Genomic DNA, 15,315 nt, shown 5'->3' with positions numbered 1-15,315 from the left:
TTAGTTGCAAGAAATATTCCTATGATTAGAAAATTGGTGCAGTTATGGATTGCAGAAACAACAGCGATCTATTAGAGAGAGGGCGATACAACGACAGCATGGAAAAGAGCACTACACATGAAATGACACTATTATAGTTCAATAAAGTAACTATCTGCTGATTTGGATATAACATGCAGGATATGCATCACCATGCTGATGCTTTAAATGTTGTATGCAATAAATTTTGCTCTTGGTTCAGCTCAAAGTATAGTTCATGTTCACACGCTATAGATAGTTGAGTTTCTAGCCAAAAGTACTTAAAAACAAAGCATTATTATAACTTTGAAATGGTTTAAGTAGAATTATACTAGTGTCTTAGAGCTCAATAATTTTCTCTCAAGAATATCTGAATTTCAGGAATGTGTCTGCAAATGAGGTCACACATTTTCAGAATATATCCCATTACATTCAATCTCATAAACTATGCTATAGATAAAAACATGTTCCCTTTTCCCCTCCTCTCAGACAGAGTATGTAACCCCAGCCTGCTGAGTATCTTTCAGCAGATCACAACCCCCACGCTGGCCCCTCTTGAGATTGACAACCAGACGGCTGTGGTGATCATTGGCACAGAGGAACTTGTCCTATCATCTCCATACCTGCAATGGTGGGATGCCCAGAGCATTGTGGGGCTTGTCATATTTGTCCTTTGCATCCTCTACTCCAGGTAGGGTCACTACCCCGAGGTAAGATTTGAGATGTCATGATACCAGTAGTTTAGTAGTATCAATATCATTGAAATTCAATGACATAGCAAAAATGCTATGTCATTTCACAAAAATGTGAAAGCTGTGTGAAAACTAGTGACAATGATGGTCGCGGGTATGCATGAAACAGCATTGCAGCCGCCAAATACGTACACCGGAGGATTTTCCCGTAACTGGTACAGCACAAAGACTTGGCAAGCAGGAAGTAGCCATGTGAATGCTGTCTTTTGCTTTAAATGGTTTATTTTTTAAACTAGGGGAACAGATACAGCATGAACTGTTACTGCAGTAAGAGATATGAAAATCTTTTCTGAAGCCTACTCTTAAACATAGAGAGGATGTCTGCCTGAAATTGGGAGATGATTCCAGAGTAGAGGAGCTTGATTGCTGAAAGCTCTGGCTCCTACTCTACTTTAAGAGACTTTAGGGACGTTAAGTAAGCCGGAATTCTAGGAGCTCAGTGCTCTTGTGGGGTGATCTGGTACTATGAGGTCTATAAGGTATGATGAGTTGACGGACAGTGTCCTGGGGGATCTTCTCCAAAAACCTGGATCAAGGCAGCAGTGAGCTCTGTGGCGGTATTTGGCAGGGTCGGATACACCCATACATTATGTCCCATAGGTGCTCAATTTGATAAGGTTAGGGCAGGGTTGTCCAAACTACGGCCCGCGGGCCAACTGCCGCCCACCATCCATTTCTAATTGGCGCGCATCATCTCAAAAAAAATGGCCCTTACTTATAGCACTTTGTTTTGCTTTATTTTTGAAGAAATTGTACTTTCTGGATTCTTGTTGTTCTGGGTTTGTACCCTCGGGGTCGAATGCACTTATTGTAAGTTGCTTTGGATAAAAGCGTCAGCTAAATTAAATGTAATGTAATGTAATGTAATGTAATGTAATATAATGGACTATGGCCCACTGTATTGCATTTCTCAGGTTAGATGCTGCCACGCCACATACAGAAAAAATTACGAAGGACTGGGCCACTCCCGCCGCCACGCCCCCGCCCGCCCTGAGCGACGCGGTTGAGTCGGACTGTCAACAGTCCGCTCCGAGGATCCAATCGCTCTGAGGATTTCACAACTACCATATTAGCTCAGTGTGAGCCTGCTCTCATCTGCAAGGAGAATGGGATGTCAGTGGCAGACCTGCTAATGCTGGTGTTCTCTGGCAAATGCCAATTGAGCTTCAGGGTGCTGGGCTGTGACCATAGGTCCCACTAGAAGACATTGGGCCCTCATTGAGTCTGTTTCTGAGACTTTGGTAAGAAACATGCACACCAGTAGCCTGTTGCAGTTAATTTTGTAGGGCTCTGGCAGTGTTCATCCTGCTCCTCCTTTTTGCAAGAAGGAGATACTGGTCCTGCCACTGGGTTGATGCCCTTCTATGGCCCTGTCCAGCTCTCCTCCCATAATGGCCAGTTTCTTGTATCTCCATGCTCCTGAGACTGTTTGGAGACACGGAAAACTTTCTTGTGACCGCAAGTATGGATTTGCCATCCTGGAGGAGCTGGACTACCTGTGCAGCAAACTGATTGGGCAGCAGGTACTGGAGTGCTCTAGTGGGTTGGCATGGTACTATGAGCTATTTAAGGTGTGATGGTGCCATATTATTAAGGGCCCTGTAGTGACAAGGACACTAGCAGAACAATTATGAATTGTGGCCACCACATGCAAGACCATTCACTTTTTGGGGGTTGTCTTGCTTTTGCCTCCCCATTGCACCTGTTGTCACTTTCATTTGCACCAAAGCAGGGGAAATTGATTCACAATCACTTGTGTTTTCTAAATGGACAGATTGATATCCCTGACGTTTAACTGACTTGGTGTTGCTGTGACGATAAAGTGTTCCCTTCATTTTTTTCTCTTCTCTTTCTTTCTCTCCCTTTTCATCACATTCATTTCTCATCAATACATTTTACAAACTTGACTTCTTCCCCGGAGTCCTTGTGATTTATCTTCACAGATCGACATATACTACTATTACTGCCAATAACACTATCATTAAATGGTCATTGCTGCATTCCTTTATTTGTGTCACACATTTGTCTTTTTAGCAAACAACTGAAACAACTCAGTCCGTGTCAAATCATTGTTTGGCAAGACTGCACTATATTGAAAAGGAAACTTTCAATACTGTCAACTTGGGGATTTCCCAGCTCTCCACAAGCTGATCCATTCATCAAAAAATGTCCTCTTTGGGCGCCACATAGCTCTCCTGGTAGAGCTGGTGTTCCATGTACAGAGTTTTTAAGTCTCTCTCTGTAGTGGCCCAGGTTTCGATTCGGGTCACTAACCCTAACACCACTTTCACACACTAAACTCTGTCCTATCCAAATAAAGGCAAAAAATGTGCACTGTCATTCTGTGCACTGATCTTAATGTTTGTCTTTGAGGTGATTAAATAACTTCCCCCCCTCCCTCACGGACCAGGAGAGGAAGCCATCCCACACACTAAGGCTCTCCGGAGGTCGAGCAGATGGGCGTCGTCGTCCGCAGCGTCTCTCCGGAGGCCGGGCAGGTGGGCGACACCGCCCTGGCTACCAGACCCTAAGGCCTGTAGGGTCGGCAGGCCTCGGCCTCTCCGCTGACGAGGGACACGCTGCAGGGCTGCGGCCGTCGGCCTCTCCGCCGACCAGGGAACAGGGGTTGTCCTTGCTGCAGGCGTCAGACTCTCTGCCGACGCAGGAACGGGACCTGCAGGCACTGGTCCCTCCACCGAGGCAGAAACGGGGCTGCAGGGGACGCTGGCTGCACCGCCAGCCTGGGTGCAGGGACAGGGGACGCTGGCTTCACCGCCGACCTGGGTGCCGGAACAGGGGGTGTGGAGAATAGGAACCGGAGGAAATGCGCCCTCCACCAGCTTACTGCGTGAGGGCGCGGAATCACACCACACACATGTGAACAAACATAAACTTAACATAAAGTGACTAGCTTAGCAGCTTAGTCCGGCTTCTCTCCAGTGTCTCAGTCTCCGAGGCAGCGAAGACGCTGCCTTTTACAGGTGAGGACCAATCAGCTGACAGCTCTCACCTGCGCTGATTGATCCTCTGTGGTGCAGGTGAGGGTGCTCTCCCAGCCCCCTCACGAAGAGAATTACAGAAACTTGACCAATGGAGAATGTGCACTGACATCGGAAGCTCTGATAGCTAAGCTGCAGAAGCAACAAGTTTTTTTACCAAGCTTTCCACATCCAGGGATAGAGCTGTCAAGACCAGCTTTGTGATATCCCTAAAATAGTAAGCCATTCTCCGATGAGGAGTTTTTCAAGAGTGTTTGGTGGACTCTGCTGCACGAATATGCCCTGAGAAGGAAGAGGCATTTGCGAATGTGTCCCTCTCCAGACGAACCGTAACGTGAAAGATCGAAGACATCGCGGGAAATCTCGAGCTTCAGCTGCAAAAGAAAGTAGTCAATTTTGACTTTTTCTCCTTGGCTCTGGATAAGAGCTGTGATGTCCGCGACACAGCCCAGTTACTCATCTTTGTACGTGGGATGACGAAAGACTTCGAGATTACGGAGGAGCTGGCAGCAATGCGGTCAATAAAAGGGACGACGACTGGGAGTGATTTGTTCACGAAGGTAACTGCATGCTTGGACACTCAAATGGGACAAACTGGCAGGTGTTAACGTACAACCGATGGTTGTCCAAATCTGACGGGAAAATGTCAGACTTTTGAAGCGGATGCAAGATAAAGTGAGGGAAATTTTTGCATTGTATTATACATCAGGAGGTGTTGTGTAAGTCATTAATCATGTTACTGAAGTTGTAACTAAATTAGTTAACTTTATCAGGGCAAGAGCATTGAATCACAGACAGTTTGTTGCACTTTTGGAAGAGCATGAGACTGAACATGGTGACATAGGCTACCAAACAGCTGTCAGATGGCTCAGTCTAGGCCAGGGGTGTCCAAACTTTTTATCCTGAGGGCCACACACAGAAAAAAATACGAAGGTCTGGGCCACTCACGCCGCCACGCTCCCCTGCCCTGGAGCGGACTGTTGACAATCGCGTCGCTCAGGGCGGGGGGGGCATAACGGCGTTAACTGAGAAGTACAATACAGTGGGCCATAGTCCATTACATTACATTTAGCTGACGCTTTTATCCAAAGCTACTTATAATAAGTGCATTCAAGGGTACCCGAAGGTACAAACCCAGAACAACAAGAATCAAGAAAGTACAATTTCTTCAAAAATAGAGCAAAACTACAAGTGCTATAAGTGCTACTAAATTGTTAGTTTAAAAAAAATAAAAAAATAAAAATATTTTTTTTATTTTTGAGGCGGGCCAATTTAAAATGGATGGCGGGCCGCAGATGGCCCGCGGGCCGTAGTTTGGACACCCCTGGTCTAGGCAAAGTGCTTAAAAGAGTAGGGTACCTGAGATGAGATTTGAGAGATTTGAGTTTTGTGAAAAGTACATCCAAGAGCTCTCAGATGCAGACTGGATAGCAGACCTTGCATTAGATGTTGATGTCACTGCATTAGTGAATGAGCTCAATACCAAACTGCAAGGCAAGGGCCTATTTGCACATGAAATGTACAGCCTGGTGAAGGCTTTCATGAGAAAGTTGCAGTTTCTTTCAAGCCAGTTGGAGGGTAACATTCTCAACCACATGCCAACACTGAAAGATGCCACACCATCAGTTGATCACCTCCGCAGCTACTCATCCATGTTAGGGGCACTGCAAGGTGAGTTTTCAAGAAGATTTCAAGACTTCAAAGCAGTTGAAAGTGAAATGCACATGATTTCTTCTCCCTTCACGTGCAGTGTGGATAATGCACCTAGTAATGTTCAGTTCAAACTCATTGACCTGCAGTCTGATACACTTCTGGCAGAGCACTTTAAGTCAGTATCACTGCTGGAGTTTTTGGAGGCGGGGCCCTCAAAACAGGTCAATCTGAGGAGGGCTGTTTTAGACAGGGTAAAAAGGGAGCTGTTTTAAATGATCCTTGTGGTATTTTGACCAAAATATGTTGCAGACATTTCATTAAGACCCCAAGGAACCATATCAACTTTTGGTAAATGGGCATAATATGTCCCCTTTAAAGTAATAGCACTCTGTATAAAGTTAATTCAAAGCTGATTTTGAAATACTGCAAAAAACGTGCATATTTTGTTCACAACTGTTCTTGTAAATGTTGATTAAAGTGTGATATAATGTTGGCGTTATTACTTTACCTGCCTTGAGTTCAGCCTATTGGTCCAGCCCTCCACAACTGTCCATGTTTCTCATGTGGCCCCTTGGGAAAATGAATTACCCACCCCTGGTTTAGACGGTAGAGGTTCAGATAAGTATGAAAAATGTTTGTCATCTTGTTTTGTCATATGCTGTTGTATGCTTTTGGGTCTTTGTAAAACAACATAATCTATAGTAAAAATAACTGTACAAACTATTTATTTAACCCTGTTTAGCATTCGTTCGTCCAGCACCAGTCAGGTGAAAAAGCTGACCATGGCCTCCAAAGATTCAGCCATTCTGGCTGAGGGTGGCAGCAGCCCTGACCTATCAGAGGAGTCGACAGGACCCAGGCCGGTGGAGGACAATGAACGGGACATGGTTCAGTACAGCTACTCCTTCTTCCATTTCATGCTCTTCCTGGCCTCACTGTACATCATGATGACCCTTACCAACTGGTATAGGTCAGTACACCCCCTCTAAACAAATAACCTACATTGTGTTACTCTGGGGTCTACAATACAGGAGTCCAGTTAATACGTAACATTAAAGTGATACATATTAGCCTGTTAAATCTAATATTTAATATAAAAATGAATATGGTGTGGTGATAAAGATTCATTCAACCACTGCTATATTTCTAAAGTGTCCCCAAACTACTACTACTACTAATGATTTGCAACTGGAAATTGATCATTAACAAATAATAATATCTAATTTCTATTGGTAATGGCTAAACTAGTTTCTGGAAATTTACCTGTAGAAGTATACTATTGCTCCTTGAGAAATTTTGATTTCAGACCAACCAAAAGGAGCAACTTAGCTGCTGTAGCTAACTCCACAGCAACCAACTTTCAGGGTTGTTACTTTTTTCATTTAATTCTTATGTTTATATTGCACCTTGGGGATTGCTGCTAAATTACATTGTATACTGTGGAATGACAATAAAATGATTCTATCTATTCAATCTATTTATCTAAATGGTCTGTATTTATATGTTGCTCTAATTCCTTCTAATCTAGAACATAAGTTCTAAAGTAAAAGGACTGAAATGTCAAAATAATATAATAACATGAGGGCCAGAGTTAATGGTATTCAGACGTAAGTACAGAGTTGGCATCATTCATTGCCTTTTTTAAATAAATTTGTTAGGTGAAGATTCTGCATTCTGCATTAATCATCAAATTTAATTTGTATAGCCCATATTCACAAATCACAATTTGTCTCATAGAGCTTTAACAAGGTGTGACATCCTCTTCCCTTAACCCTCAACAAGAGTAAGGAAAAAAATAACCAAATAAACCCTTTTAACAGGGTAAAAAAAACGTAGAGAGAGCCACATGGGAGGGATCCCTCTCCCAGGAAGGACAAAATTGCAATAAATGCCAGGTGTAATGGAGAACATCAGAAAGATAAGGGTATTTGCAGCATTGATTAGACTAAACACTTTGTAGCATAATGGAAGGTCAATGAATTGATGGATTATTGTTGAGTATCTTAAGGAGACATATTGTTTATCAAGCAGTCTTGCTGTAATCATAGTCCATGTTGTGCAATAGTTAGCAGACTTGATGTTTGCTAATTATTAATAATCATGAAATATAATTTTTTATTTAATAATATTATTCATTAAAAACGATAAAGTTATCAATTAAGAATAATGAAATGATTAATGAAAAAACAATGAAATTATAAATAAAGATGGGGCACCACCCTGGTTTCAGGGACCAACAATCAATCTGTAAAGATCAATCTCAGTTTGGCACAGTTCAATTAGTAATCTCAATATTTGTTATTAATGATTATATAATGAACAGTGAAGGGTTTAAGTTTGAGCACAGGCTATCATAATCAAGCTGTATTCACATACATATGCAAAAATAATCAAAAATATCGGTACTTTAAATACACTAGAATTTATTAAAGATAATAGCATCAATTTCAATCAATGACTAATATTCTAACAAAACTCCACTATATCAAAGATAGCAACACCAGCACTTATCACGATTTATAACACGTGTGTGTAGGCGGGTTTAGGAGAAAAGAGAGAGAGAGAGAGAAAGGGAAACATGCAACGACTTGAGGTAAACTTAAGTTAAAAATAAAAATACAAACGTCTGGATGATTGCTCCCTTTGAGCGGCTGGATCATCTGGAGTAACCGGGAGACGTTCTGAGCAACTGAGCAAGTAAGTGGTATGTTCAACTTAGATGCTGGACAGGTGGAGATTGAAATCGTAAAGTTGCAAAATGACCTCCACCTCAAAACCCATCAGTCTGCTCCAAACTTTTGGTGCCTTGTGGACACAGAAAAGTACAAAGGTGTATGCACAGCAGCTATGAAAGTTGCCTGCCTATTTGGTTCAACCTATCTCTGTGAATCAGCCTTTCTAACATGAACTTCATCATGAACAAACACAAAACACGCCTCACTGATGCACATCTACAAGACTCACTCAGAGTTGCAGTGTCAAATTATACACCAGATTACAGTACATTGGTGAACAGGATGCAATGCCAGGCTTCCCACTAACAGACATCTACAGACAAAGAAAGAGATAACGTGTTTTCATTGAAATGACAACGTTAAACTCAAATATTGCACAAAAATGCGAAAAATAATTTGTACAAAAAGTGTAACAGATGTAATGATTTGTTAAAAATGCTACAGATTTGGTGATTAGTACTAATGTAATAGTATTAATTTAAAAGTTGTATCTTACATAACTGATAATTTGTATAAACAGGGACATGAACAGGACAGAGTTCATGAGTTGTTCAAAAATGTTACAATGGTAGCGGTTAGTACAAACGAGACATGATTTGAAGATATGACAGTTAATGATTTCCTAAAATCTTCTGAAGTGATAATTTGTAAAAAAAAGTAACAGGTGTGATTTTGAACAAAATGCTACAAATGTGCTTATTCATACAAAACTGTCAAGAAAGATATTTACAAAAATATCAGAGATGTGATACCTCTGACTTTCAAATGTTGAAACAGATTAACTGCATGTTTTAATGTATCTGTTTCCTACCATCATTGTTGTGGAAATCATTGCTAATAATTATTGTGAGGAATAATTAACATTGCCGTGATCAAACAGTCTCTTCAAATATATTATAATAATTAAATGGTGATCAGTGCAACTTTGTTATTCAGGAAGTTTGTATCAAACAGTACCTTTGAAGTAATTTTAATTCTGAATAATATTTGTTGTGTTTAGAGCCTCAACACAAAATATGTGATTGGCATATATGACACATATTATACCTGTACAATATGTGTCAGTATGTGTTATACCTGTATGTGATTGGCATATATGACCCATATTATACTTGTACCAACAGAATTAAACTCTCAGTTTCAAAAAGGTTGGTGTGCCCTGTTCTAAGGCTATAGCAGCATAACGAGCATCAGGGGATTGAAATGTCTTTTGTATTTAGTTCTGATGATGACCTTCTGAAATATAAGTAATCGTAATAACTCCTTATGGCACATCTGCATGTCCCAGTTTGAAAAGTCATGTAAAATGTTACATTAAATACCTCAATTGAAAGCCCTGTTGTAAGGATCATTCTCTGTTCATGCAATCTGAAAGATTATTATCCAGCTTGAATCATGACAAGTAGATAAATTATGATTACTGAAAGGCCTTTGTTGTGTTTTCCGACAGCCCTGACGCAGACTACACCATAACTAGCAAGTGGCCAGCAGTGTGGGTGAAGATCACCTCCAGCTGGGTATGTTTGGCCCTGTACATCTGGACCCTGGTAGCCCCCATGATCCTCACAAACCGTGACTTCAGTTGATCGACCATTCTCTCTCAATCAACTTTATCTTGCATAAACTTGCGGTCAAACTCCAGCTAAATATTACAATCAGAATGAAAACAAAACATGGTATGGTTCACAGATGCTATAACAACTGTGTTGGTACATGTATAATATGTGTTTATATTCCAATCAAATATTTTTGTGTTGAGGCTCTTAACACAACAAATATTATTCAGAATTAAAATCAAATATGATATCTACTTTATACATTCAAAGTATATTATTTATTTTAGTATTACAACTCTACTCATTCATTACTGTAGTAAATACTGAGGGTTGGTTTGTGAATCTTAAGTACATCAGTGTATTAAACCATGGTGGATAAACATGACAAATATCTGCAAAATGACTTGATGTCAGTTTAAGTTTCTGCCAAATATTAATGGTCAATGTAAAACATGTAAAGGTGTCTTTAAGATGTTAAATCTCAGTATGTAACATGGACCCAAGCACAACGGAACTGCACTGACAGTCACACAGTTGTATAACTCCTAATAGTTTGGAAAAGCTTCCAAAAAGGTTACAATAATTATCTTTTCTTAATGAAACATGTATTTTGTTAAAAGGTTAATGTTTATGCATCAAACAAGATTTACATGAAACACAAACGCAGGCCAAATGATGTTTGATTTACTGTAATTGCCATGTGATAAGCTCAATGTCAGTACTGCTTCAGTTTTGTTTTATTTTTTCTTTGCGCTGTGCAGCGCCAAGAAAAGCTTTGCGCCTTCTTGCTGCCCAATGTTACTCAATTGTGCTGTTCACATCGGTTGCGATGCACAGCGCAGCGCTGAGGGTGCCTCGCACTCTGCACTAATGGTTTCGGCGTCAGATCTTTTTAACCCCGGATTCACACCGGTCACGGAAGCGCCCTGAAGCAGGGCGCAGCGAAATATTCGCAAACAGCCGCCTGGCTGTCCACGCCGGACACGCATTTCTTGGCGCCGGTCAGCCCGCAATTTTGCTTTCTCCATTTGTTGTTGTATGTTACCCGTTCAATGTAGGGGTTCGGGGGTAAATGACGATGGTCTTCATTTTTTATTTAATCAATATATTTGTTGATGGGGAAGCTGGGTTAGAGTCAAATATTCATTTATTTAAAAAATTTAATAAATAAAAATAAAAAAGCACACCAGAAAAAGGGCACTTTCTCTCGAAGAAAAAAAAGGGCAGGGGATCAAGTCCCCTTTGATGTCTGTGTGCACATTAGCTACTAGAATGTAATAAGTTAGGGCATACAGGCTAATGTACTGTACTTCAGGGTAGACACTACAGGTGAATACAGTCAAATTTGTACCTAACGATGTCATCAAAATCGCCTCCTAGATATGCATATTAGACTTTAACTAATAAAAATGTGCTAATTTGAATACATTTGCCAATAGGTGAATAGGATACAAAAAATACTAAAACATATCACAACAGAACTTCCCCAGCTAATGACTTACATCAAGAAATGGTATGTTTAAATATGCAGATTGGTTTGTTTGGTGAATTTATGACAAATATACAGATGCAGACAGCAGAGGGTAATAAAACAAACACCATCAAAATGTGTTTTTTTTTTACTTTTCTTTTAATTAGAGTGAAAGAAGACATGGAACCAAAATTTACCAGTATATGAAAAAAATATTTATGATTGTAGGCTCCACATCTTAATGAATATTAATTCCACTAGTTTGTTGTATGCTGATATATATTTATTAATAAATGATACAGAAAGCCCTCCCTCATATGTGAGAGAGAATTGTAGATACACTGAATCTAAGCCCCAATCCTATTTTGGCCCTACCCCTTAGCCCTTCCACTTAATTTTGTGCGTTCACGTGTAGGAGTAGGCTGTCCCAATACCTGTTGGGACGGAGAGGTAAGGCTTTAAACCCCTCAAACAAAGTTTTTTGGGACCCTCACTTCAAACGGAGGGGTACCTAGAATGTGTTGCCTATACCGGCAAGCTGGTATAGAGACCCTAAAATGTAGTATTTTTTACATAAATAAGGATTTAAAAATTACAATATTGATTGTAATATCTTAGTTCAATATCGTTTGAATGTATTATGGTCATTTTTTTCACAAATACCTTAAAAGAAAGATTGCGAACGCGCTAGCATTAGCATGCTAGCAATCTTTTTTTGGGTATGATAATACCGTATTTTCACATACTGTCTTGTCGTTCATTAAACAATAATCTTCAGAACAGACTTTACAGTGAATGAAAAATGCCAGCCAGTTAAAAGTCTTTGAACACTGCTAATATATATGGGTCTGTATTCTAAAAAATTATTGTTTCAGAATTGAAATGTTAACAACAACCATGCAAATACCATGAGAAAATAAAGGCAACAACAGCAACCATGCTTTAGTCATTATTACATTTTTGGGGGGCTTTCTTGTAATTCTACCTGACGGGAACCGTGAGTGCAAAAAAATGGTTGCCAGTATGTCACTGGTGCATTTAAAAAGATTAAATTCTTTATTTTTTTTTTTAAATGTAAAACAAAAAATGTAAACGGTTTTAGAGAAAAAAATATGATACTATTTTTTTGGATTTCAAATATTAATCTTAAAGAGGAAAATTGAGAAGTTAAATAAAAATGCACCTGTAACTTTGCTTTAAAGAAATTCTCTGGAATATTCTCTCCAAATAAATGTATCTTCATAAAACATTTAAACTAGAATGGCACCATGTCCTTTATCCAGGATAGTATTTTTCCTACTCCTGTGATTACCTGCTCCTCCCTAATTTTTTGCACCTGTTGCAATTGTCTTGTCCCTTGTGTATTTAAAACATGTGCTACTCTCCCTCTGTGCCAGATCGTGTCAGCGCTCCAGCATTATCTTCCTGTGTATGCCCTCCTGTTATGACCAGTTTTCTGGACGTGCTAACCTGTGTTTACCTAGCAGATTTTGGATACCTCTGCCAGATTACTTGGACTGCCTTTTTGTGTATCGAACCCTGCCTGATTCAGTAAAGCCTTTGTACTTAATTCAAACAAAATTGAAACAATCTGCTCCTAATTGTACACACTGACACACTGTACAGCACTTCTCTAAACAACGTTTCAAAGTGCTTTACAAACTCCATGGCAAAAATGAATGAATAAAAATAAAAGGTATTCAATTCATTCAGATGAATTAATCAGTCCCCTACATAAATCAGATTTTCAATTTGTTTAAATCCTACAGGACCAGTGGCAGGTCTCAATCAACTGTATGCTGCCCCCTGGCAGGTTTTTCTTCCTGACATTTGCAGAAACTATGCTGAGTAATATGCACAGACTGGCCCATAATCAATATGGCCATGGTTTACAGATATACAGTAGCTTACAGCAGCCAGATCCTGCAAAAAGGGCAGGGAACAGGGTCTAATCCCTGGTCTCCATGAAGAAAATAGAGTCCAAAAGTTTCCATACTCCATCCTTGTTGAAGGAGCCCTTGCACTTCACAAGGTCTAACAAACTGAGAACTCAAGGCAAGAATGCTAAATCCTCCCATTCAGCTGGGACAGGAGGTCCATCCTTGCTGAGAGGAGCTGCCATGGATCTCCATCCAACAGACTAAAAATTGTAGAGAATCAGTGGTGTAGTGCATATGTAGCAGGTATTAGAACTAATAGTGCATTCCACCAAAAATCCCTCAGCTTTTGTTAATTATTAGTTTATTGTATTAGGTGTTTTACATGGGTTTGGCTCCCTCTATTGGTCAAGAGTGGATATTGTGTTTATTTTCCCGGCTCTCGTCAGAATGCATTGGAGCTGGCTGAGAGCGGTACGTATTTTGTACAGCGCGACACTAATGTGTCAATTTCTTAGCTGAAGGCATATGTAAGTTGTTTAGAATGGTTCATTTGTATTTTAAGATTATAGCAGTCGAGTCCTTTCATTTTTTGTATGGTTCATTTTCATTTGTGAGTAAGTTCAGAGTGTTTCAGCGAGACAGCAAACATGTGTTATGTTTCTGTGCATGTGCGTTGGTATTTGCAATTTTGTGTCCAGAAATACACCTGTTGAACCATATATTTGTTTAATTTAAGCATGTGACCAAATGACCAACGCTGTTTTCTTTTCTTCTGCTGAAACTCTGAACAGGTATTTTTTGTTGCATAGGACTCTGTTGTTGTAAATAGAAAATGTGAATCTTTTCATGATGTGTGACCGTGGCTTGAGTGAATGTGACACATTCAAAGACTTTTGTAAATTATAGTTTTGTTATTTATTTTTATGAATACTTAAGTATTTTGGCATTTATTATTTCTTATATAGGCCTTTTTGTTTTTATTAGGCAAGATTTGAAAAAACACTAAGAATGCATTTGAGCTGGCTGAGAGCGGCATGTGACCAAATGACCAACGCTGTTTTCTTTTCTTCTGCTGAAACTCTGAACAGCAATAAAAGTCCTGTGCCGAAAATCAAGTCCCGGTCTTCGACTTCATAAATTGATACACAACGCAGAGAATACGACACAAAGGAGAGACCAGTTACACAAAGTATACATATTTATACAGCATTTCAATCAGCACAGGCTATACCCACTTCTATATCACCTCTGGTACACATCAATAAATAGCGTCCTGTAAGCCATTTTTACTACAGCAGTGACAGCATCACTTAACTTACTCTTCCTGAGTGGCGATTGGTTAGTTAGGAAAGGAATTTCAGAGTAAGCCAATCGTGTAACATTGTAAGTTATATTAATAACAAGCAGTGGGGTTATTTATATAATACAATTTGCAAAATGAAATATTTATACAGTAATGTAGTACTGTCAAGGGAATAATGTAGTCTGGAGATCTTCTCGTTTTGTGTGCCTCTCGGCGTTCGTTTATTTTAACAAACAATTCAGGCCACAGAACGTCCGGGCGCCACCAAAACATCCGCTTTTAAGCACCCCCAGTGCACTTGTTACCTTGGTAACCCCACAGCTCCTTACCCGGTGTGTAAGCTTGCAAACCACAGTGCAATCAATTAGTGTTAACAGTCTTTGGTGAATTCTGTCTATCATCTGTCCCCTACAGTAATATAGTTAGTTGACTCAAAATGCATGTTCATGTTGTTGTGTCACCCTACAGTCTGCGGGCCAGTATTGATGCAAAATCTGCATCAGAAATAAAGTGACAATGTTCAAATGCTATTGGCACATGTTTGGGTAAGCTAAATATGCAAGAATACAGTTTTTACACACAACGTTTATCCCTTGCTGAACTGGCTGCTTTAAAACAATTAAAAAGTATACCAACTTCCCCAGGCATCACTAAACCACCGTTGAGAAACTTATCCTCGATGGCTACTTGGGAGCCACAAGGAGGACCCTGCGACTCAACATTCTCCCCTCGTAAAGTGTGGGAACTATCCAGGGGATCGGGGGAAATGCATAAAGAAGAGTGCTTGGTTAAGTGTTGAGTACATATTCCCTACGGGGCAGTGGTCTCTGCCCAAGGAAAACCAAAGATGCCGATGAGTTTGTGCATGCCGAAGTGACTAGAGCTATCTGGGCTTCCCCATAATGATTTCAAATAGCCTGGGTCTAACCTCCATTCCTTAGCGTACAG

At 40.1% G+C, this 15,315-nt stretch overlaps 1 protein-coding gene across 2 annotated transcripts in view; it reads left to right on the top strand.

Moving 5' to 3' along the window:
• Window positions 1–14,179, top strand: part of si:ch73-267c23.10 (serine incorporator 1) — a 44,235-nt gene extending 30,056 nt beyond the window's left edge. For both annotated transcript variants that reach the window (XM_061069385.1, XM_061069383.1), the window contains exons 8-10: window positions 508–709; window positions 6,165–6,392; window positions 9,608–14,179. In XM_061069385.1, the coding sequence (XP_060925368.1) occupies window positions 508–709; window positions 6,165–6,392; window positions 9,608–9,743 (566 nt within the window). In that variant the 3' untranslated portion in view covers window positions 9,744–14,179. The remainder of the gene's footprint in view (window positions 1–507; window positions 710–6,164; window positions 6,393–9,607) is intronic.
• The last annotated feature ends 1,136 nt before the right edge of the window (window positions 14,180–15,315 follow it).

This window comes from Limanda limanda, chromosome 4 (assembly GCF_963576545.1).
Source record: "Limanda limanda chromosome 4, fLimLim1.1, whole genome shotgun sequence".
Taxonomy (NCBI): domain Eukaryota; kingdom Metazoa; phylum Chordata; class Actinopteri; order Pleuronectiformes; family Pleuronectidae; genus Limanda; species Limanda limanda.
Note: the sequence above shows the minus strand (reverse complement) of the source record. Positions and strands in the feature narration are given on the sequence as shown.